Here is a 25977-nt window from a genome sequence, read left to right as displayed (position 1 = left end):
GTTGAACAAGACCCAAAAAAAGAAAAAGTCATTATTTCATGATTTATAAATTATTTGCAACTTCAAAAGAAGAAAAAAAATATAATTTTATTTTCTAGTTTTCATCCATTTAGGTGTGAACAAAAAAATTAAATAACCATTTGTCTTTTTTTTTTTTGATTGGTGAATTGAAATTTTTATTAGTTAGGCATCAAAGGGATACCACCCCATGCTACAGAATGGCAACCACTCTATAGAGTGTACCAAACATCAAGAACTACATTATGATCATTCAATATTTACACACTATGCTAGCTAGAAACAATAGCAATCAATTGCTCTTTGCAAACCTGAAGTGGTATAATTGTATCTTAGAAAGCTCTTTTATTTCTTTCTTTCCAAGCACACCAAAATATGGAGAAAGGGACAAGATTCAAAGACTTCCACTTTTCCTTGGGGGCTCTGATGCCACCTTTCTAAGCCTAAATCTCCCCTCCCATGAAATTTTTAATAACCCACTAATATCTAGTCAAGGACAAAGCCATGTTCCACAAATTCTTGTCCAAAGACAGTAAAGAAGAATGCAGTTAACCAAACATCAACCATACAAAGTAAACATCTATTTGTGACTATTAGGCCCCTTTTCTATAGATTGTCTAGGGTTAAAATATTTCCATAAATAGATTCTCAACAAAAAGGCAACCTTTGAAGGGGTTGCTAACCTCCAAATATGAATTCAAGGAGAGTTGTTGCAATTTGTTCCCATCAGAAAGAGCTTCTTGTAGAAAGATCTAATAAGGAAAACACCATTTTTGTTCAAAGCCCATTTTGGTTTGTTGGGGATGCTTTGGTATCGAAAACTATAGTTGTTGCAAAAGTCAAGGTGCATGATTCCCAATCTACCATATGCCTAGTAAAACGAACATTCCCCACTTGAAATCTCACATACTGGAAAAAATCATTCCATCCTTTACTAATGAATTTCCAAACTCCCACTTTGGTAGGGTCCCTTACTATTGTGTGTTATCCAATTGTTATGCTCAAGCCCATATTTTGAAGCTATAATTTTCCATCAAAAGTGGTCTTTCTCCTTCATGAACCTCCACAATCATTTCTTGAGGAGGGATGTATTGAAAGTGATGAGGGATTTCAGCCCCAAACCTTCTAACCATATGGGTTTTTCAACCACTCTATAAAGATATGTAAACTCCTTCCCTAAGCTTCCTCAAAGAAATCTTTTTTGTATTCCCTCCAATCTCTTAAGAACTGAGGCCAATGAGGGATCGAGGGACATGAAATAGACTGGAAGGTTCATCAATGTGCTCCTAATAAGGGTGAATATGCCACCTTTTGATAAGAGGTTTCTTTTCCAGCTTGCCATCTCCTTTCAAACATCTTGATAATGGGTTCCCAAACCCTTTTGTCTTTGAATTTAGCTCCAAGAGAGAGACAAAGGTAACTAATATGGAAGGTGTTGAAGATTAAACTTGAGAACAGTGGGACGGTGGCAGCAAAAATTTGACTGCAGCAGCTTCATCAACCGGCAGCCCACCTCCATTGAAGTTAAGCGAGATTTGGCCACCAACCTTACCAAACCAGCCACAATCATTGAAGTTTAAATTCCCACCATTGTTGATTATTTGGTTTCTGTAATTGCTATAAATAGGTGAGTGTGTGTGCATTGTAAGTGTGGTGTGTTGAGAGTGTAAAGCCAGTGAGAGAGAAAGAAATGAGAGTTGCTTCCTCTGTGTATTGTTTCTGATTGAAATAAATTGTTCTTGAATTTATCCTCATTAAGTTTCAGTCACAACCAGTGACTGAGTGTTCCTCTTCACCCATCAGTGGTATCAGAGCGTCTAGGTACGCCGGAATTCGCCAAACAGAGGCGAACAGAGGAGAAATTCAATTTTCTTCTCAGTTTTGAAGTTGCTCCAAATCCCAAATTGAGCCTGCCATTGTGCAATTAGACTCGAGACGATTCCAACGGTGGAAACTAAGTCTCAAAAGGACACCCGGAGAGTCTACACGCGCTCCCACGCGCCTCCCACGAAGACAGAGCTCTCCCCACACGTCGCACGCGCCGACGAAGACTCCGACAGCCGGTGACACGCGCCTCACGCTCCCGCACGCGTCTTCTTCGCCCGATTGGCGAGATCCGACCCGGACATAGACCAGCAACCCGGCCCAGCGACCAGCAACCCGGATCCGTGCCCGAGACTTGACCCGCATCCGACCCGCCTCCCAGCAGCGGACACGCGGCACTCGCAGAGAACGCCACGTGGTGTAACGGGATCATTAACGCCGTTAAACGGCCGTTAAGTTAAACCGGTTAGTTAAAAATTCACCAGAATTGCCTATAGCCGGTTCAGTGATTTTTAGACCGGTTCTTTGCAAACCAAAACCGGTTCCTAAGGTTTTTCAATCTTTTGAATTTATTGGTGGCATTAGATTTACCAAAATCAGTCCCCATCTCTCTGTTTTTTATATATTAAATTTGATGGCTAACGGTACTATCCAATCGGTCATTCCAAAATTGACCCGAGAGAATTATGACAACTGGTCGATTCAAATGAGAGCCCTTTTAGGTTCTCAGGATGTCATGGACATCGTTGAAGATGGGTACAGAGAAAGCCCATCAAAAGAAGTCGAAGCAGCTATGCCCGAAGCTCAAAGAACGACCTTGCGAGCCGATCGAAAGAAAGATTGCAAGGCAAAATCCATAATCTACCAAGGCCTTGATGAGGCCACGTTCGAAATCATCGCCTCCGCAAAGACATCTAAAGAAGTTTGGGACTCTCTCCATCGAACACACAAAGGTGCAGATAAAGTAAAAAAGATTCGTCTTCAGACATTGCGAGGTGAGTTCGAATCTCTCAAAATGAAGTCTACTGAATCCATTACAGACTACTATACACAAGTAATGGTAGTATCAAATCAATTAAGAAGAAATGAAGAAATTCTCAATGACGAGAGAATTTGTGAAAAAATTTTGCGATCTTTAGATCCAAAATATGATTATATAGCTGTGACCCTAGAAGAAACAAAAGACTTGGAAACAATGTCTGTAGAAGAACTTGTGGGCTCACTCCAAGCCCATGAGCAAAAAGTCAATAGAAGAAGTGATGATAAAGCACTGGAGCAAGCTCTCCAAACAAAGTTGTCCCTCACTACAGATAGATACGACAAAGGGGGGACGTCACAACAAGGAAGAGGACGAGACCGAGGATCTCGTGGAAGAAATTCTGGAAATTTTAACTCCAGAGAAGGTGGCAGAGGCAGAAGAGGTCCCACTAGAGGAGGACAAAATCAACAGAGCTATGTCCCACAAGGCAGAGGACAAGGAAGAAGAGGAGGATATAATAATCGCTCGAATGTAGACAAAAGAAACATTCAATGCTACAATTGTCACAAGTATGGACACTATAGCAATGAATGTTGGGGGCGACAACAAGAAAAGGTTAGCGAGGAGGTCAACCTTGCCGAAACTGATCATGCAGATGGAGAGTCGTTGATGCTGATGGCACACAATCCAACTCCTCAGGACCAGAGTGTTTGGTACCTTGATTCTGGAGCCAGCAACCATATGACTGGCAGAAAGAACCTATTCTTTGAACTTGATGAGAAAGTTCAGGAGGAGATATCTTTCGGCAATAATTCTAAAATCCCAGTCCAAGGGAGAGGAGATGTTTTGATCAAACAGAAGTCTGGAGATCATGCTTACATCTCCAACGTCTACTATGTGCCAGCCATGAAGACTAATATACTTAGTCTCGGACAGCTCGTGGAGAGAGGCTATCGAATTAGCCTTAGTGATAAGCAGATGGTGATAATAGATGCTCGAGGAAAGCTTGTTACTCGAGTTCAAATGGCAAAGAATCGAATGTTTCCGCTTGCCATTCAACATGATACGCCAAGGTCTTTGAGCGCTATCATCAAAGACAAAGACTGGCTATGGCATCTAAGGTATGGGCATCTAAACTTTGAAAGTTTGAAACAATTGGGAAGCAAGAAGATGGTGAAGGGCTTACCCAATATCCATCATTCAAATGTGATATGTGAAAACTGTATTTTGAGCAAGCAACATAGAAACAGCTTTGGAAAGCAAACCGACTGGAGATCAACTATGCCGCTCCAACTAATACACACAGATGTGTGTGGTCCACTAAGACCATTTTCAAATGGACAAAATCGATACTTCCTCACCTTCATCAACGACTACAGCAGGAAGACCTGGGTCTACTTCTTGAAAAGGAAGTCAGAGGTGTTTGACAAGTTCAAAGAGTTCAAAACTCTTGTGGAGAAACAGAGTGGCTTCCGCATCAAGTCACTCCGGTCAGATCAAGGAGGACAGTACAAAGACGAAGCTTTCCTGGAATTCCTTAGACAACAAGGGATTCAGAAACAGTTCACACCATCATACACTCCCCAGTTGAATGGTGTAGCCGAAAGGAAGAACCGCACAATCCTTAACATGGCTAGAAGCATGTTAAAGGATAAAAATGTGCCCAAGAGTTTTTGGGCAGAAGCAGTGTTATGTGCAGTCTATCTGCTCAATAGGTGTCCGACGAAGAGTCTTGATACAAAGACACCATATGAAGCCTGGAGTACTCACAAGCCCAGTGTGAGTCATCTTAGGGTGTTTGGCTCCATAGCCTACGCCAAGATCCCAGAAGCAAGAAGGACAAAGCTGTATGATAAAGGAGAGAAGTGTATCCTTGTAGGATACGGTGACAGCACCATGGGATATCGACTTTACAATCCCATCAACAAGAAAGTCTTTCACAGTCGGGATGTCATCTTTGAAGAAAATGAATCCTAGAAATGGGACCAGGCTGAATGTTTCAAAGATACGGAATTGACACTTGAAGGAGAAGAACCTACACAGACAAGAGAAGTGGCTATCGAGCCACAAATTCCTGAGCTGCAGACACCTCCACATGGTTCACCACAGACAAATGAAGCTCCATCACCAATAGAGCGTGAAATCTCAGACATGAGACCTAGAGGAGCTCAAAATCTAGCCGACCTGTATGAAACTACAGAACCAATTGAAGAGTATGTTACTCTTTACTGTCTATTGTTAACCAGCGACCCGGTTAGCTTTGAGGAAGCTAACGAAGAAGACAAATGGAGAAAAGCGATGGATGAGGAGATTCAATCCATCGAGAAGAACAAAACTTGGGAGTTGACAGATCTCCCGAAGGGCCGTAAAACCATTGGTGTGAAATGGGTCTACAAGACCAAAAAGAATGCTCAAGGAGAAGTTCAGAGATATAAAGCAAGACTTGTCGCCAAAGGCTACAAGCAAAAAGAAGGGATTGATTATGGAGAAATCTTTGCCCCGGTTGCCAGACTTGAAACCATCAGATTACTTATTTCACTTTCAGCACAAAATGGATGGAAGATTTACCAGCTGGATATGAAATCAGCTTTTCTGAATGGTTTTCTGGAAGAAGAGATTTATATCGATCAACCACCTGGATATGTAAAGAAGGGCAAAGAAGATAGAGTGTACAAGTTGAAGAAAGCACTCTATGGCTTGAAGCAGGCACCTCGTGCGTGGAACATAAGGATTGACGACTACTTCCAGAAGAATGGATTTGAGAAGTGTCCCTACGAGCATGCGCTATACATAAAGATGGAGACAGATGGAAGCATACTGATAGCTTGCCTATATGTTGATGATCTGATCTTCACCGGCAACAATCCAGAGATGTTTGCCGTTTTCAAGAGGAGCATGGTCAAAGAATTTGAAATGACGGATATTGGCCAGATGGCTCACTTCCTTAGCATAGAAGTCGTGCAAAGCGAGAAAGGAATTTTCATCTCCCAGAGCCACTATGCAAAAGAAGTATTGAAGAAGTTTGGGATGGACAAATGCAACCCAGTGACAACTCCAGTTGAAACAGGATTGGAGTTGAGCAAGAATGAGCGAGGAGATGTTGACCCCACATATTTTAAGAGTCTGGTTGGAAGCTTGAGGTATTTGACGTGTACCAGACCAGATATACTCTATGGAGTTGGACTTGTTAGCAGGTACATGGAGACTCCTGACCAGTCCCACCTGAATGCAGCGAAAAGGATACTCCGATATGTCAAGGGTACCATCACCGATGGTATGTTTTATTCATCAAGAGGTGATTGCAAACTTATCGGCTATTCAGATAGCGATTGGGAAAGAGATCTTGATGAAAGAAAAAGTACGACGGGATTCACATTTTTTATGGGAGATACATCGTTTACATGGTCTTCGAAGAAGCAACCCATCGTAACGCTATTATCATGTGAAGCTGAGTATGTTGCTGCCAGCTCAGCTGTTTGTCATGGTATATGGATTAGGAATGTAATGAAGTATCTGGGATTTCTTCAAGATAACCCCACAGAAGTCTACATCGACAATCGATCAGCGATTGCCCTTGCGAAAAATCCAGTTTATCATGAAAGAAGCAAACATATTGATACTCGGTATCATTTTATTAGGGAGCATGTCAAAAATAAAGAAGTGGAATTGATATCTTGCAGAACGTATGATCAGATTGCTGACATTTTCACAAAACCACTCAGGCATGATATTTTTGCAAGATTGAAGACAATGCTCGGAATGAAAAAGTTAGGAGAGTCAAGTTTAAGGGGGGATGTTGAAGATTAAACTTGAGAACAGTGGGACGGTGGCAGCAAAAATTTGACTGCAGCAGCTTCATCAACCGGTAGCCCACCTACATTGAAGTTAAGCGAGATTTGGCCACCAACCTTACCAAACCAGCCACAATCGTTGAAGTTTAAATTCCCACCATTGTTGATTATTTGGTTTCTGTAATTGCTATAAATAGGTGAGTGTGTGTGCATTGTAAGTGTGGTGTGTTGAGAGTGTAAAGCCAGTGAGAGAGAAAGAAATGAGAGTTGCTTCCTCTGTGTATTGTTTCTGATTGAAATAAATTGTTCTTGAATTTATCCTCATTGAGTTTCAGTCACAACCAGTGACTGAGTGTTCCTCTCCACCCATCAGAAGGATCCCTTCTTACAACCCAGAAGACTAGTAAGGAAGGTCCTCCGCATGTTCTCTCTGATTGGGATGAGCTCACTCTTACCAAGGTTCACTTTCAAACCTAAGATAGCCTCAAACCCAAACAAAATGTATCAGAGATTAAGGATATGAAGGGGATCATCTTCACAATAAATGATAGTATCATCTACAAATAGGAGATGAGAAATTTTGTAATCCTTTTATTTTTGCCTACCTTGAGACCTCTAAAGATCCCTCAAGCTTTCACTAGCACAAGAGCACCCCCATTACCAAAATGAAAAAAAGGGGACAAGGGATCCCCTTGTCTCAAGCTTGTCAAGGAGTGAAAGAAATTAAAAGGGCAACCATTTACGAGCACTGAGAAGTTTGGAGTTTTAACATATTGTACAATCTAACTACCCCAAAGCCCCTTTTTCTAAGAAGATAAAGAATGTACTTCTAGTTGACATGACTGAATGCTTTCAGCATATCCAATTTGCACACTACTCTCCCAACAACCATTTGTTATTGAGTTATGTTGCCAATATATGATGATTATTTCAAAGACAGCATAATTGCTTTTGGTAAAAACTTATGCTTTCTAGAGCAATTAAAAAAACAAACAGTTACAAAGATTAATTAAAACCTACTCATCATTAGAGAGAACAAAAGCAAAATCTCATGGAGTAATTATTAACCACTAGCAAAGAGCGAATTACATCTCCATGTGCAAAACTAGGGCATCAAGTTAGGTAATGTTATATTTAATTTTGATACCTTAATAGGGCAAGAAAGAATTGAAAAAGAAGGGGATTAATGATAGGATTAATATTGTTCTCTCTCATGGTCCATTGAATATAAGCTCTTTGATGTGTTTGGAAACCTTGGGTTTGCACAAAAACATTGGAAATTTATTTCTTCAAATTTTTAAGGACTTAGGTTCTCAAAATTATTGTGGAGTGTTCTACTTTCGCCATTGTGTGCAGTATTTGGTTGTAGCTTAATTTTAGAAATTTCTAGGGAGGATGACAAATCTTCAAGTGGTGGAGTAGGGTTCTTATTTTGTCTCTTTTTGGTCTTTTGCATTAGGAGGGCTCTCAAGGGTTCGACTCATTAATTTGCAATGTAATTGAACAACTTCTCTATTAAAGTTTTGTTTTTATAGTTTTACAATTATTTTTAAGAGAATTCATTTTCCTTTGATATACTTTAATTTATTTTTTTATTTTTTTTTTAAATCCCTCTTTCTCTATTTTAAAAAAAATAAAACACTCTTCTGCTAACACAAATAGGGTTGAGGCCATTTATTTAAGTCAAGACTCATGATGATGCCGAGAGAGAGAAATTAGGATGATTGGGAAGAGTCAATTATGAGCAATAAACAATATTTTTCAAAGTATTTAGTAAAATTCATGTGCTTGAATGTGTTTTCTTTGTGGATTATGAAGCCAAAGAAACTTTATAACTACAGATATAATTTTCTTTCTTGAAATGGCAGGTTGAAAATCATCCATAATCAATTTTTGATCATCATTCCTTGATGACCCCATTAATCTTCCAGCTTCATTATAGTTAATAAAAAATTTACAACTTGTTTTAATTGGACGGACATCATTATGAAAGTCGGCAAATTAAAGAGCCAAGCAATCTAAATCAGTGAAGTTGTTAACTTCATTGAGAAATTCTAGCAAAAAAATTTTTTAAAAACAACTAGATGTCATGTGGATTACTAAATTTTTTTATTTTCACTTGACAAGTTTTCTTTCACTTGGGAAGTCTAATGTGGTGCAGAATCTAGATTATTATTTTCAACAGTAAGAATAAATGCTAAATTCCATCTTCTATTATCAACAGTAACCAGTTTTGTGGAAACTGTTTTAATTTTTCTAAAACTTTAAATCACACATCATTTGATGCATTAGAAAGAATGCTAATAAATCTTTCCAATGGCGCCTGCCTAAGTTTTCAAGAAAGATTCCCTTAACTAAACCACTTTTGCCTATAGAGAATCAATTCGATTTTCGTCTCCATAGAATATTTGTAACTTCTTAAGTTCAGTATGTTGTTTTGTTGATTACCTTATATATGTTACAATTTTAGCTGGTTAAAGTAATAGTTGTATATTTTTTTATTATTATTTTGAAAAGTAAAGCAGTATGTATTAAGGGACTATACTACGACTCATGTAATTATTAGTAGTTGTCGTTAAAATAATAGTTATATATTAAAAGCCTGTACAAGAAGATATCTTTGGTTATAACCATCTCTTTTATAACTGAAATTAGGCAAGAAATGCTCCTATATCTTTTTCTTTATTTTTGTTGTGCTTTTGAGTTTTTTTATATTTTCCCTCTTCTATTCCCTATCACCTCACAAACCAAAATATACATTTATAAAACCAAAAAAAAAATAAGCTTATATACAAGCATATCCATTATCCAATTCAACCTAAAAGCTAAAATGATGTCTTACAATTCAAAGAAATTTTTAAAAAATTAAGAACTTAGAAGTACTTAAATTTTCAATTTATGCTACAAAAGAAGAGGTAATTTATCTCTCATCTATATAATTTTTTAATCAATTTCAAGACTCAAACTTGTAAGCTCGCAAGTAGAAGTCTCAACTTTTAATCATTAGGATGCCCCCAAATACACTTAAAGTACTTTAATTTTAACTTTGGCCAGTAATATAACAACCTTGACCGTTCATGGTTTTTTAATTTGTCCCAAACCATTAATAGGTATGCTAAAATTTAACCAATTTCAAGAAAATTTTCTATCTTCTTTTTGTGATTTTCCCCTTTGTCCCTTCCAAATTTATATCACTTGATCAAAATCACATCTTTCTCTGATTCCAACTCATCAATTCAATGTCAACTTCATCATACAACATATTTGACATATTTTTATTTTATAATTTGGGTCTTAAATATAAACCCCCATTGGGTTGTTAATGTATTCTATAAAAATAATAATAATAAAATCCATTTGAAAATGCTAGGTTAAAACATATATACAAGCAGAGGGGGGAGAGGGAAAGAGAGACTAAGCCAAGAAAGATCACTGGTGAGAGAGAGAGAGGGAGAGAGAGACAGAGAGAGAGAGAGAGCTTTCCAAAGCACTACAACAATTCTTTTCCTATCTTAAGCTGTCTCCTTCCTCAGCTCTCAAGTCTCTTGCTTGTGAGTTGGTCCTCGGCTGAACAAATTTATTTGACCAAAAAAATCTTACCTTTCATAAGCTTAACATAAGCCATTATATAAGCTTATTCTTTAATATGGGTATAAGTGAGACTAGTCAACTCAAGAGCTACTTAAGTTGGACAAATTGCACAACTTAATTCGACTCCATACTTCAAATCGAATGCGAGCTACTAGAGCATCTTCATGAATTGAATTTGATTTTTGATACGCTATTCATAAATCTAATTGAGCTTAATTAAATTTTATTTTTTTCATTTAATATATAAATCATATGTTTTATATTTTACACATACATTTAATATTGTGTTGAAGATTAAACTTCATAGTGGGACGGTGGCAGCAAAATTTGACGACGGCAACTCCACCAACCCCAGCCCACTGTTGTTGAATTTGCACTGGAGTCGGCAGCAGCCTCACCAACCAGCCCATCATTGTTGATTATAATCTTCACTTATCGTCGGATGCTTTGCTATAAATAGATGTGTGCGTGTGTATAATGTAACATGTGATGCATAGAGGGACATTAACCAGTGAGGAGAGATTTGCATTTTGAATTCCTTTATATATTGTTTCAGATTATTTATTGAAATCAATTAAGTGTACTTGTGTGCAATCCTCACTAAGTTTCAATCACAACTAGTGATTGAGTGAGTCTCCTCCACCCATCAGTAGTATTAGAGTGCCCAGGTTTGTTGAAATCCGCCGAATAGAGGCGAACAAAGAGAAATTCAAATTTTCTCCCAGATTTCAAGTTGCTCAAAATTAATTTTTGAGTACACCATTGTAGAATTCGCGTCGAGGCGAGTCCACAGTTGAAAACCACGTCTCAAAAAGAGTCTAGCTGCTTCGACACGCACCACCACGTGACACAATGTCATTCAGACACGCTGCACGCCCCAGCAAGAGTGCCGACCAACGAAGTCACGCGTAGCACACGCCTTCATGCATCATCTTTGTTCGATTGACGTGATCCGACCCACGAACCAGATCTGCAATCCGCTTCAGAAACCCAATCTATAACCCTGCCCAGCAACCCCGAACCGGTGACCCGCAACCACCACCTGACCCGAAAGACCGACCCGTGTCCAGTCGCCGACACACGGCACACCCAGAATCCGCCACGTGCTCCTAGCGACGTTCATTGACGTCGTCTACCGGCCGTTAGGTTAAATCAGCCTGCCAAACCGGTCCAGAATTTCTTTTAGCCGGTTCAATAATTTTTAAACCGGTTCGTTGTAACCCATAATCGGTTCCTAAGATTTTTTGACCTTCTGAAGACACTGGTGGCATCATATCTGCCAAACTCAACCTCCATCACTCCATTTTTTGATATATTAAACCCGATGGCAAACAATACTACACAAGCGGTGATTCCAAAGCTGACACGAGAGAACTATGACAACTGATCTATTCAAATGAGAGCCCTCTTAGGTGCTCAGTATGTCATGGCGGATATCGTTGAAGATGGGTACAGAGAAGCCTAATCAAAAGAAGCCGAAGCATTTATGTCTGATGCTCAAAGAACGATCTTACGAGCTGATCGAAAGAAGGATTGCAAGGCGAAGTCCATAATCTACCAAGGCTTTGATGAGGCCACGTTCGAAATAATAGTCTCAGCCAAGACATCCAAAGAAGTTTGAGACTCTCTCCATCGAACACACAAAGGTGCTGTCAAAGTGAAGAAGATTCGTCTTCTAACATTGCAAGGTGATTTTGAATATTTAAGAATGAAATCTACTGAATCTATTTCTGAATACTATACACGAGTTATGGTAGTTTCAAATCAATTGAGAAGAAATGGAGAGACTCTCAACAACGAGAGAATTTGTGATAAAATTTTGCGATCTTTCGACCAAAATATGATTATATAGCTGTGACCATGGAAGAAACAAAATATTTGGAAACCATGTCCGTTAGAAGAACTTGTGGGCTCACTCCAAGCCCATGAGCAGAAAGTCAACAAAAGGAGTGATAATAAAAAACTGGGGCAAGCCTCCAAACGAAGTTGTCCTTCACTAGAGATAGATACAACAAAGGAGGGACGTCATAGCAAGGAAAAGGAAGAGGCCGAGGATCTTGTGGAAGAAATTATGGAAATTTTGAATCCAAAGAAGGTGGCAGAGGCGGAAGAGGTCCCACTAGAGAAGCACCCAATCAACAAAACTATGTCCCACGAGGTAGAGGACAAGGAAGAAAAGGGGGATACAATAACCATCCGAATGTAGACAAAAGAAATGTTCAGTGCTACAACTACCACAAGTACGGAGAGAGGTAATCCCCAAAATCACAAAGTAAATAAAAATGCTAACTTTGCAGAAAAAGAGAAAGCCGAAGGAGAATCGTTGATGCTGATGGCACACAATTCAACCCACCAGGACGAAAGTCTTTGGTACCTTGACTCTGGAGCCAACAATGACATGACTAGTAGAAAGAACTCGTTTACTAAACTTGATGAGAAAGTTCTGGGAGAGATATCCTTTGGTGATCTCTTTAAAGTCCCAATTCGAGGAAGAGAAAAAGTCCTAATCAAGAGGAAGGATGGAGACCATGCTTTTATCTCCAACGTGTATTATATGCTAGACATGAAGACAAACATCTTGAGTTTCAGACAACTTGTGGAGAAAGGCTACCAAATTAGCTTTAGAGATAAGCAGATGGTGATAACAGATGCTCGAGGTAAGCTTGTTACTCGAGTACAAATGGCAAAGAATCGAATGTTTCTGTTGGCCATTCAATATGATATGTCAAGGTGTTTAAGCACTATCATCAAAGATAAAGACTGGCTATGGCATCTTAGGTACGGACATCTGAACTTTGAAAGTTTGAAACAGTTAGGAAGCAATAAGATGGTGAAAGGCTTACCCAACATCCACCACCCAAATATAATATGCGAAAGCTGTGTTTTGAGCAAGCAACACAGAAACAGCTTTGGAAAGCAAGCTGACTAAAGATCTACCATGCCACTCCAGCTTGTACACACAGATGTGTGTGGTCCATTAAGACCGTTTTCAAATGGACACAACCGATACTTCCTCACTTTCATTGACAATTATAGTAGGAAGACTTGGGTCTACTTCCTGAAAGGGAAGACAGAGGTGTTTGACAAGTTCAAAGAGTTCAAAGCTCTTATGGAAAAACAGAGTGGCTATTGAATCAAGTCACTCCAATCAGACCAAGAAGGTAAGCACAAGGATAAAGCTTTCCTGGATTTCCTTAGGCAACAAGGGATTCAAAAACAGTTCACACCATCATACACTCCCTAGTTGAACGGTGAAGCTGAGAGAAAGAACCGCACGATCCTTAACATGGTCAAGAGCATGTGCCAAAAATTTTTTGGGTAGAAACAGTATCATGTGCAGTCTATCTACTCAACAGGTGTCCTACAAAGAGCCTTAATACAAAGACGCCACATGAAGCCTGGAGCACTCACAAGCCCAGTGTGAGTCATCTTAAGAGTGTTTGGCTCCATACCCTACGCCAAGATCCTAGAGGCAAAAAATACAAAGTTGGAAGATAAAGGAGAAAAGTATATCCTTGTAGGATACAGCAATAGTACCATGGGATATCGACTCTACAATCTCATTAACAAGAAAGTCATTCACAGTCGAAATGTCATTTTTGAAGAAAATGAATCTTGAAAGTGGGACCAGGCTGAATCTTTAAAAGATGCAGAATTAACGCTTGAAGGAGAAGACCCACACAGACAAAAGAAGTGGTTATTGAGTCACAAGTTCCCGAGCTGAAGACACCTCCACATGGTTCACCACAGAGGAATGAAGATTCATCACCAATTGAGCATGACATCTCAGACATGAGGCCTAGAGGAGCCCGTAATCTAGCTGATCTATATGAAACTACAGAACCAATAGAAGAATATGTTACACTATATTGTCTATTGTTGACTAGTGACCCGGTTAGCTTTGAAGAGGCTAACGAAGAAGAAAAATGGAGAAAGGCGATGGATGAGAAGATTCAATCCATTGAGAAGAACAAGACTTGGGAGCTAACAAATCTCTCGAAGGATCGTAAAACTATTGGTGTGAAATGGGTCTATAAAACCAAGAAGAACGCTCAAGGAGAAGTCCAAAGATATAAAGTAAAACTTGTCGCCAAGGGCTACAGGCAGAAAGAAGGGATTGATTATGGAGAAATCTTTACTCCAATTGCTAGGCTTAAAATCATCATATTATAAATTTCATTATCAGCACAAAATGGATGGAAGATTTACCAGATGAATGTGAAATCAGCATTTCTGGACGGTTTTCTAGAAGAATATATCTATATCGATCAGCCACCTGGATATGTGAAGAAGGGCAAAGAGGATAGAGTGTACAAGCTAAAGAAACTCTATGGCTTGAAGCAAGCACCTCATGCGTGGAACATGAGGATTGATGCCTATTTCCAGAAGAATGGATTTGAGAAGTATCCCTACGAGCATGCGCTATACATGAAGATGGAGACAGATGGAAGCATGCTGATTGCCTGCCTATATGTTGATAATCTGATCTTCACCGATAATAATTCAGAAATGTTTGCCGCTTTGAAGATGAGCATGGTCAAAGAATTCGAAATGACAGATATTGGCCAGATGGCTCATTTTCTTAACATAGAAATCGTGCAAAGCGAGAAGAGAATCTTTATCTCCCAGAGCTACTATGCAAAAGAAGTATTGAAGAAGTATGGAATTGACAAATGCAATCTTGCGACAACTCCGGTTGAAACGGCATTGGAGTTGAGAAAGAATGAGCAAAGAGATGTTGACCCCACATATTTCAAGAGTCTAGTTGGAAGCTTGAGGTATTTGATGTGCACCATACCAAACATACTCTATAGAATTAAACTTGTCAGCAGGTACATGGAGACTCCCCACCAACTCCATCTTAATGCAGCAAAGAGGATACTCCACTATGTCAAGGGTACCATCACTGATGGTATGTTTTATTCACCAAGAGGTGACTGCAAACTTGTCGGCTATTCAGATAGTGATTGGGTAAGAGATCTTGATGAAAGAAAAAACACGACTAGATTCACATTCTTCAAGGGAGATACAGCGTTTACATGGTCATCAAAGAAGTAACCTATCATAATGTTGTCATCATGTGAAGCTGAGTATGTTGCTGCCAGTTCAGCTGTTTGTCATGGTATATGGATAAGAAATGTACTAAAGTATCTGGGATTTCTTCAAGATAACCCCACAGAAGTTTACATAGACAACCGATCAGCGATTGCACTTGCAAAGAATCCAGTTTACCATAAAAAAAGCAAAAATTTTGATACTCGGTATCATTTTATCAGGAGCATGTCAAGAAAAAAGAAGTGGAACTGATATCCTACAGAACGTTTGATCAGATTGTTGACATTTTCACAAAACCACTCAAGCATGATATTTTTGTAAGACTGAAGACAATGCTCGGAATGACAAAGTTAGGAGAGTTAAGTTTAAGGAGGGATGTTGAAGATTAAACTTGACGGTGGAACGGTGGTGGCAAAATTTGACGGTGGCAGCTCCACCAATCCCAGCCCACTGTTGTTGAATTTGCACTGGAGTCAGTAGCAACCTCACCAACCAGCCTACCATTGTTGATTATAATCTTCACTTATCGTCAGATGCTTTGCTATAAATAGATACGTGTGTGTGTGTGTGTGTGTAATGTAATATGTGGTGCAGAGAGGGACATTAACTAGTAAAAAGAGAGATTTGTATTTTGAATTCCTTTATATTTTGTTTTAGATTATTTATTGAAATCAATTGAGTGTATTTGTGTGCAATTCTCATTGAGTTTCAATCACAACCAGTGATTGAGTGAGTCTCCTCCACCCATCACATTGTATACATTTTATACACTATTTTATGATCAAATCAAGCTTAATTGAGCAAAGCTCGAAGTTTAAGAATTTGAAGTAGAGTAAAGCTCTAATTCAATAATGCAAGATTGAAATTTGAGTATATGTTTAAACTTCAATATGTTGAGTTAAGTTGAGCTTAAATATTTCACTGATTTTATTAATTGTGCCGACCAACTTGACTCAAATATCTAGTCTTCAACCCAACACAATAAAATATGTCTAACCCCATAGTATATACATGGTTAAGAATCAAAATAGAAACATTTTTTGCAACTTAGAACACCAGATTTTTAGGACTCATTCTTAGCCTCTTTTAAGAAAATAAATTAGTCACAAAAATGTTTTAAAAGTTAAAATTTTGATTAGATGTGTTATTTTTGAAACTTTTTTTTTTTAAAAGAATTCTCTTGAAAAAAAAAAAGTCATTTTTGTAAATAACTAAGAATCAAGAAGGACCGGAAAACATTGTGTTTTCCAAATTTCTATTTTCTTATGATTTTTAAACTGAATGGCCTTTGGCCTTTGGCCTTTGTGGAAATTGTCATAAAAATATTGAGAAATTAAAAACTAAAACAAATAAATCCAAAACAATTCCATTCCAAATTATGGGCACAATAGTGTATCATTATGCATAAAGAAAGCTTGATCCTAGTTTTCTTGTAAGTCATGCAATCATCTATCTACAAGATAAGATATTATAGAATTTAACTTTGTAAAGAAAGAAGTGCATGAAGCAACTCAACTAAATCACTTATCACCACCTTTTTAATAAGCAATTGATCTTGAGAATGTGAGGTAAGTAGAGTCCACCACCAATTTGTAGACCCCACGAAAAAAGAATAATAAGGAAAAGAGAAGAGAAGATTGAAGAAGGCGGTAGATGGTGTAAATTTGGTCAAAAAGGGGTGGTAGTTGTTATTACTACTGCAGTGTTGCACAGTACTACTATAGTACCGAGTATTGCACAATACAACTACAGTACTCGTATTTTGATTATAAATAAGTTCATTCCATCTCATTTCAATCATCCCCAAAAACTTAGTATTCGTTATATTTTGAAGGCTTGTTGTCCAATTTTGTATTTGAGTGTGTAGAGAGAATTTGAGAGTTTTTTTTTTTTTTTCCCCTCTATATTGTTGTATTCTCCCCTCATTTGAATTTGCGAATTGCTTCTAACTGCTCCGTGGTTTTTCTCTCTAAATTGGATAGTTTTCTATGTAAAATTCTTGGTGTTATATTTGTATGGCTTGCTCTTCATTGCTTTTCCTATATCAATTTGATCTTGAATTGGGTATAAAATAAGCGGCATAAGATAAAGTTGAATTTTGTATACATTACTATTTACATATATGTTACTATTCACATATAGGGATATTGTTCAACCACGCTCTAAACAATTGGTGTCAAAGCAATATAATTAATTTAGAGAAAGGTGGCAAGCAATGACAAAAGTACAAGCAGTTCTAAAGCTACAGCCGTTGCAGTTTCAAACACAGAGTTTGAATCCGAAAAATTTGATAGAAGTAATAGCTTTGGAATTGGCAATGTGAAGGTGTGGATGTCCTTAATCAACAAGGACTACACATTATGTTGGAAGATAAGTCCAATGACATGAAGGAGGTAGACTGGAAGAGACTGACTATTCCTTGTGAAAGATGTCAAGTACACTGTCATGAGAGAAAACATAGCCCAAGCCGCTATGGCAGAAGCTGGAAGACATGATGAAGAGCATCCAAAATAGGCTGCATTTGAAAAAGAAGCTTTTTCGATTTCAATACAAGGAAGGTATGTCTATGATCAATCATGTGAATGTTATGAACAAACCGCTAGCTGACTTGTTAAATTTAGATGAAGATAAAGCTATAATTTTGCTAAACTCCTTGCCTAATCCTTATGAGCATTTTGTAACCACCATAATGTATGGGAAAGATACTCTTTATTTTAAGGATGTCTCAGATGCATTGATGAATCATGAAGTTTGTAAAAAGGATAAAGAAGTTAAAAGTAATGCATCAAAAACTATAGTGCCACGGGGGAGGTCCAAAAGCCGCAAAACATCCAAAAGGAACAACTCTCACTCCAAAGTGAGAGTAGTTTCTTCAATTAATAGAAGAAAATCCCTTACTAAAGATGAATGTAGATTTTGTCACAACAAAGGCCATTGGAAGAAGGACTGCCCTAAATTGAAGCACAAAGAGAAGCAGAATGCAAGCGCTAGCGCAAGTGCTAATGTAGCTGATGAATCTGATGAGGATATAGACATAACACTTATCTCCACAAAAAAATGTCAACCTGATGAATGGATCCTAGATTCGGGATGCACCCACCATATGACGTACAATAAAAGCTATTTCACTAGTCTTGAAATAGTATATGGTGGAAAAGTACTCATGGGAGATGACCATCCATACCAAAATAAAGAAATTGGTATTGTCCGATTGGAGCTACATAATGGAACAATTCTAAAGCTGATAAATATCTCGTATGTACCTTATTTGAAAAAAGAATTTGATATCAGTAGGTTATTTAGATTCCAAAGGATTCAAAATCACAATTGAAAATGGGGTTATGAAGGTGATCAAAGGTGCTTTTGTTGTTCTAAAGGACGCAAGGAGAAATAACCTATATTTTTTGCAAGGACATATAGTTGTAGGTGGAGCCAATACTATAAGGCTTTGGCACATGCAACTTGGACATGCCATTGAAAAAGTTATGTAAGGGCTGGCAAAACAAAGCTTGTTGAAAGGTGCCAAAACATGTAAATTAGAATTTTTTGAACATTGCGTACTTGGAAAACAAACAAGAGTGAAGTTTGGTACTGCCATCCACTGAACAAAAGGCATTCTTGACACCATCCACTAAACAAAAGGCATTCTTGACTATGTACATACTGATGTGTAGGGTCCCACTAAAACTCCATCATTAGGCAAAAAATATTGGTTGGTCACTTTGTAGATGACTTCTTTACAAGACTTTGGGTGTATACCATGAATATTGGTTTGAAATTTGGAAAAGATCCTAGTATTTTAGATAACTTTCTTGTGGGAGGTCTACTTTGCAACCCACAATTGCATTATTTATTACGAAAGCAGAATATATGGCAGTTGAAGATGATATAAAAGAAGCCATTTGGATTCATGGTTTGATTGCGGAATTGGGAATTCACCTAGAAAAGGTGATAGTGTACTGTGATAATCAAAGTGTAATCCATTTAGAAAAGAATCAAGTCTATTATACTAGAACTAAGCACATTAATGTTAGGTACCACTTTCTTCGTGATATAATGAATAATGGACAGTTTCGACTCCATAAAATAGACACGAAGGAGATTCCCACCGATATGTTGACCAAGGTAGTAAATGGAACTAGTTCAACCATTTCCTAAATTTAGCTAATATTGTAAATGTCTGAAAACAAATGAAGAGCCACGAGAGGCTTGAGCTGGTGGGGGAGAAACACATAAGTTAGAATTTGTTAAAGGAAATCTTAAAGTTTAGAAGCATCCCTAAATTGGTAGTGAGGGGGCCACCATCAATTTTGTGAACCCCACAACAAAATAATAATGAGAAAAAGAGAAGAGAAGATTGAAGAAGATGGTAGATGATGTAAATTTGGTCAAAAAGGGGTTGCAGTTGTTATTACTACAGGACCTCACAGTGCTCTACTACAGTGCCACATAATACCACTACAATACTCATATTTTGATTATAAATAGGTTCATCCCATCTCATTTCAATCATCCCCAAAAAACATAGTATTTCTTGTATTTTGAAGGTTTGTTAGCCAATTTTGCATTTGAGTGTGGAGAGAGAATCTGAGAGTTTTTTTTTTTTTTTTTTGGTATTGATGTATTCTCCTTATCTGAATTAGTGAATTGCTTCTAGCTACTCCGTGATTTTCTCTCCAAATTGGAGAGTTTTTCACGTAAAATTCTCGGTGTTGTATTTGTATGCCTTGTTCTTCATTGCCTTTCTTTATACCAATTCGATCTTGAATTGGGCATAAAACAAGTGGTATCAAATAAAGCTGAATTTTGTATACGTTAGCGTTTATGTATATGTTACTATTCACATATACAGATACTATTCAACCACACTCCCAACAAAGAATATGTCTTCGAAATGAGAATCTTGATAGAATCATCCATGAGTTTAAAACTAAGATTATAAAATTAACTTGAATGGGTAACCCTATTTCTTGATCAGTAAGATTTGAACATTAGACTTTTCCTACTCACCTCAGACCTTTTATCATAATCTTTTAAAATTGAACTCCTTGGGTACAAATTAGGTTTCTATCTTTATTTGAATCTAGATTATTATCTAACTTTATTTTGTCAAATTGACAATTACCGTACATATTTCCTTTCCTTCCTCAACTCACAACTTTACTAAGGAAATATGGCAATATCTCATCAGAGCAAAGCCATGCAAAACTTGATTATAAAAAAAAAATTCCAATTTAATATTTAGTAGACCAAATTTTGTAATTTAAAAAAAAAAAATCCTTACTACCCAACATTGGTCATTGGTTTGAGTAGTAGTACACTAAATAAGATGAAAATCCCCCAAGCTAGGTGAAACTAGCAAGTAGAGCCATCAGGGAAGTACTATGAGATTCCTCCTCCCGATGATTTTCTTCATGGTACGTGAAAAAATAATGTTCACTCTTTTCCTGAGATTTCGGATCCCCTCCATTCATTTCAGCATCTCCTCCTTCTCCTTCACCACCAATCCTTGCATTTTGGTTATTCATGTAATTGGAAGCAATTTCCAACTAGATTTATAATAATAATTTGATTGGTAGAAAATAGTAGAATAGAATTGGTCTTTACAATTTTCTTAGCTGATATGGTCTTTATAATTATATATATTTGCCATATAATTTTTCATTCAATTTCACTTCCAACCCATTTAGTTTCAAGTCCCAAACAAGGGGTAAGTACACTGGCTTAAGAGGTTCAAGCTAGATCATGCTGAGATCCAAACCATAAATTTAATCCTAAACATTCCCCTTCTTAATTTTTTTTTTCTTTTTTTTTTACGGGCTGGGAGTTACTTGTTCTTTCTTCCACCTGCTCAAGGCTAAAATTATGATACTCATTATTTCTCCGGTTATTAGCACAATATTTTTATTTGATGTATTATAGCACTTTACATTTAAATCAATCTAATTTGCTTCTTTTAAGAAATAGTATTCTTCATTATTTTCTTTTCTTGAGATTGTCTTAGTTTATGCTGGTGCATAAACATTGAACTTGTTACAACTAACTCCACATGCTAGCTTTTCCATCCCATTTTATAATTAAACAACTTTTTAATCACAAAAACTAATAAAAAATTCCTGCATAGAGAAGATAAGCAAGAAATGCTTATATATTAATCACATGTGTGCACAAAGCAATGTGTAGAAAACAGTCTTCACTATTGCTGGAGAGATGGGGCAATGGAGAAATATCACAATTCCAAACATGTCCAACAAATAAAACATTTACTGCTTAACAATTCTTCCCTAACATATCATAATTCCCAGTATAATTCCCAATATAAGCTAGCTACTACTCCAGGGTGGCGCAAACAGTACTCTCAAAATTAAACAAAAACATAATACTACCTATTTATTACTTACTAGCCACAACTAAAGTCTTGGGACTTTCAACAAAATTTAGCAAAAACCTGCTATTACTTTATAAAAGTTAATATGGCAATGACATGATAATGATAACCTACTAAGGTAGTTTTAATGTCAATTAGAATTCTAATATAAGAGCCTCTGGAGATCCAGAAGCACTTCAAAGGCCCTTAAACATATTGAATCGGTAGAGAGTCCATTTATCAGCAATCAACATAAAGGATGATGGATCCTAGAGGGTAATTATGCAAGAAAGTGGAGGAATTTAAAAGATTTATTGTGGCCTCCCATAATATAATGTTCTTATGGAAATCTTTTAAATTGTAGCTAATCAAAAGCTTAGAGGACTTAAAAAAAAAAAGTAGGCCGATGCACAAAATTCCCACATATACGGAGAAGGAACGGACCACGATGGGTCTATAGTATACTTTACATTTTTGCAAGAGGTGCCTTGAAACTAAAGGAAATTTTTATACTATAAAAAACTGATGTGGTTGCTACAAAAACTAATGCATTGTGATTTCAGAAAACCATTGAGTACTGGTGTGATCTTGTGCTGTAAAATCAATGACAACATTTCTAGGGGAAAGAAAAAAAGAAAGAAAGAAGGAAAAAGAAAAGAGCTTATATCTCAATTAATTGGTTGCTCACAATGTGAAATATGGGCTGGAGAGACTGTTGCCCAAAAAATTATAGAAACACAGATACGGCCCTTCTAGCTCTTGCTTTGCCAGGATTCAAGCTTCTTGCTTGATTTCCTGCCTTTTCTAATACTATTTCTTATCTCTTACCTTACAAAAAAAAATTAAGTTTCAGGAGGCGTTTTAAAGTACTTAAATGCAAGTCAGCGCAAAAAAATTATGATGCATGAGTACTTAACACTTCAAAACATGTAAAGAAATTATTCGAGTGCAAGATAGGAATCTATGAAGGAAAGAAATTTTATCGCTTCTAGAATATAGCAAGAAATGAATATAAAAATTCTGCAGCAGAATTTGAAGGACCTTAACTTATTGCTGGTCCAGTGCATTGCAAGAGTTTAAAGACACATCCTTTGGTTTTTTTATATCTGGGCTAGGTTCCTCTTAATGTTGCTAAACCCTTCTATATAATCACTTCTTTGCTTTTTAGCTGATGTTCACCAGCTGCCTGTGTGCATTCAGGCTTTTGTCTATACTCCTTTTTTTTCAATTGATTTTCCTGTTCTCACTCCTCTCCCCAAAGAAAAGTTATGAAACAACACTATTAGAGCATTTAAAACATTAAGGGTTTGTTTAGATGAAGGATTTTGGTTGGAAAAAGGAAAGGAAAGAAAAATGAGAAGGAGGCTCATTTTTCATTGCCTTTTTTTTTTATATTAAATACTACTAAAAATAAAAATTTTCTCTAAAATGATTAAAAATTAAGAAAAATTAAATGTTAATAGTGTACAAAATTAAATTCTTACTTATTGATTTGATATATTTTTCTATTTTTTTCTTACTTTCCTTGATAATCAATCATAAAAAAATTTTAAAAAAAATTATTTGTTTCTTAACTTTTTCTCATATTTTTCAAGAAATGCAAGAAAGACAATTCTTCACACACTAGTGGTGTTGGCAAATGATCCTCACATAAATAATCCTCTTTGCAAGCACGGATTTCTTTACGTGTGTGTGTGAGAGAGAGAGAATTCTGCATGAGAAAAATATAAAAGTAAATAATGCATTCTTGAGGAAGATGGACACTGCACACAACTTTAAGAGAAAGGGATGGCACCTGCTCAATTTTTGCTATCTATGCAGAAATAATGAGGAAAGTATTCACCATCTTCTATTACATTTCTTATATGTTGAAGAATTATGGATTTCTTTTATTACGTTCATGAATCTTCATTGAGCAATGCCTGGATCGGCCGAAGAATATTCATTCAGCTGGAGGAGGAAAGATAAAGCATCTGCCATTTTTGAGAAGCTTGGAAAGAGAAATTAAAGGGTGTCTACAAACGAATAAATGGCAATATGGGTAAGGAAAGGAGTGTCCTCAACAAAGTTTTCTGGTGAATCAGATGCTCAAAGGAGCTCTTTAACATATACTATGATGATTTTATTTGTGTCTTAAAATCTTCCTCGCTGAATTTTTTTTTTTTTCAAAAAAAAAAAAAAATTACTCCTTCCAAGCTTTTGTAAGCCCCCATCAGATCACATCCCCTATTCAAAAGGACTGCACAACGTATGCCCCATCAAATCTCATCAACTGCACAAAGTGTACTACACAAACCAGTGCATATAATTCTATACCAGAGAAGGAACTGTAAAGATATCACCTAGAAGAGATATGAAGTAGGTGAGAGAGAGAGAGAGAGAGAGAGAGAGAGAGAGATCATAGTGTGAGAGAGGAAATATATATTAAACGGAGGGTAGAGATCATCGTACACTATGTGTCAAGAAGTCTCTCAAGTGTCAAATGGAGAAAATCAGATATCATCGTACACTACCTATCTTTAACTGCACCAAACCTTAACTAGTTGCTGTGGGTGTATAATACTGGATGCGGCTGTTGGTCCGCGGCGGTACGGACTCGACCCGCTCCTACCCACCCCGGGGCACCATAGCATGTCGGGAATATATATGTATATATAAGCACCAAAATTCATAAAACTAAATAATGCACTAGAAGTATAAGCACTGGATTTTAATAACTCCAACAAAGTGCATAAACCTTATGATAAAAACCAAGAACTATTTTAATAATTGATTAAAAAAAAAATGGTATTACATGAAACCAAGTTTGTGGTTAAGAAAACGTACTCGGAACTTGAGAACTCATAGAGCCTTCCTTTCTGGGAGAAGATGATCAGAGCAACTTGGGCATCGCAGAGAACCGATAGCTCATACGCCTTCTTCAACAACCCATTTCGACGTTTTGAAAAGGTTACTTGCCTACTTGTTGCATTCTCAATTCGCTTCATCTGAATCTTCCCTCTCACCATTTCCTACAAATTTACACAAAAGTAGGTTACATCAAATCAAGCATGGTAACCCTAAAAATGATTGATGCCGTGAAATGCAGAAGTAGAATCTCACCAAATATCAGAGAGAAGTTCTGTTCAAGCTCTTCGGTAAACAGGAAAGGATAAAGATCTTGCTAGAGCCCAGAAACCCCAGAAAAATTTGCATACAGGATGATGAGAGGAAACCCAGAACCCCAGATAGATTTTGAGAACAGAAATGGAGGAAGATGCAATACTTTTAACCCCCAAAAAAAAAATCTCAATACAAAGAACCCACAGCAGGATTTTTTTTCCCCCACCTTACCTTCCCAAAAAAAATTGAAAAAAAAGATTATTTTTCCTTACATCTCATAATTTTTTTTTTGAAAAAAAAAAAAAAAATTGCTAGAGATATTTAGACTACAAAACTAGAGATAGGTGTCAAACCCAGAAATAAGTTTTTTTTTTTTTTTTAATCCAACAAGAAAAGAAAATTTGCAGAGCGAGAAGGGAGGAAGAGATTTCAGAACATATCACATAAAACAACAACAGCTAGTCACAACCCAGAAAAGGATATGCAGAAAGAAGACAAAGGCCACAGTTCAAAGAGCCCAGAAACTAGCGAGGGTTCGCAACCACAGAAGATCTCCCTCAAGGTCTGATTTTTCTCACTGCCTTCTCTTCAAGAAACCACACCAGCCAGAAGCCTAGAACCCTATATTTTCAAATCCATCCACACCCACCTCACTGTCCTTTGCCACTCTTCATTCAACCCCAAAGAAAAAAAATAAGTAAACAGAAGCGTCAACAAAAAGAAACATAAAATAGAACAATAGCAAAAGAAGAGAAAACTATAATATAAACTACGACATACAAATAGCTTAAAATATTGAAGAGTACCCCATGAGTGCTTATCTCGTTTTGGTAAACTTAAGAAAAAGGAAGATAAAAGAAGGGAGGACTGGTGAAGGCAAAAATGGCAAGCACTAAGCAGAGGGAAAAGGGGGCAGTACAGTATATAAATGGAGAATGGGCGTGGAGTAGGGGGTGGCTGCAATATTGTTGAACAGGCAAGATTTCAACATCATCGTACGAGTACGTGGGGAATAGGCGAATCATTGGGTGACAGCACAGTAGGTGCATCATACGCCCCTCGTCACCTTCACCCGTAGGGGCAGACCGTGTCACGTGGCTCCACTTGTTTGGCGAGTCAGCTCATTTCTGTTCTCTTCTGCCCCTTATCTTCTATATATATATATATATATATATATATATATATATATATATATGGGTCTGCGTCCTGGTTGGATTGGTTTGGTTCTTTCTTTATTTTAGTGCTTTGGT

General features: G+C 37.2%; 1 protein-coding gene across 3 annotated transcripts in view; it reads right to left on the bottom strand.

The window, feature by feature from the left end:
* The window catches only part of LOC131146736 (MADS-box protein AGL42-like), a 52500-nt gene extending 26836 nt beyond the window's left edge, over positions 1 to 25664 (bottom strand). Inside the window, exons 1-3 of one of the 3 annotated variants that reach the window (XM_058096499.1) lie at positions 25534 to 25664; positions 24728 to 25395; positions 24452 to 24636 (exon numbers count right to left, since the gene is read on the bottom strand). In XM_058096499.1, coding sequence (XP_057952482.1) covers positions 24452 to 24633 — 182 coding nt within the window. In that variant the 5' untranslated portion in view covers positions 24634 to 24636; positions 24728 to 25395; positions 25534 to 25664. Of the gene's footprint in view, positions 1 to 24451; positions 24637 to 24727 lie in introns of all 3 variants that reach the window. The other 2 variants (XM_058096500.1, XM_058096498.1) reach the window with 2 other exon arrangements.
* Positions 25665 to 25977: the final 313 nt, after the last annotated feature.

The sequence above is a fragment of the Malania oleifera genome, chromosome 13, assembly GCF_029873635.1.
Source record: "Malania oleifera isolate guangnan ecotype guangnan chromosome 13, ASM2987363v1, whole genome shotgun sequence".
In the NCBI taxonomy this organism is placed as follows: Eukaryota; Viridiplantae; Streptophyta; class Magnoliopsida; order Santalales; family Ximeniaceae; genus Malania; species Malania oleifera.
Note: the sequence above shows the minus strand (reverse complement) of the source record. Positions and strands in the feature narration are given on the sequence as shown.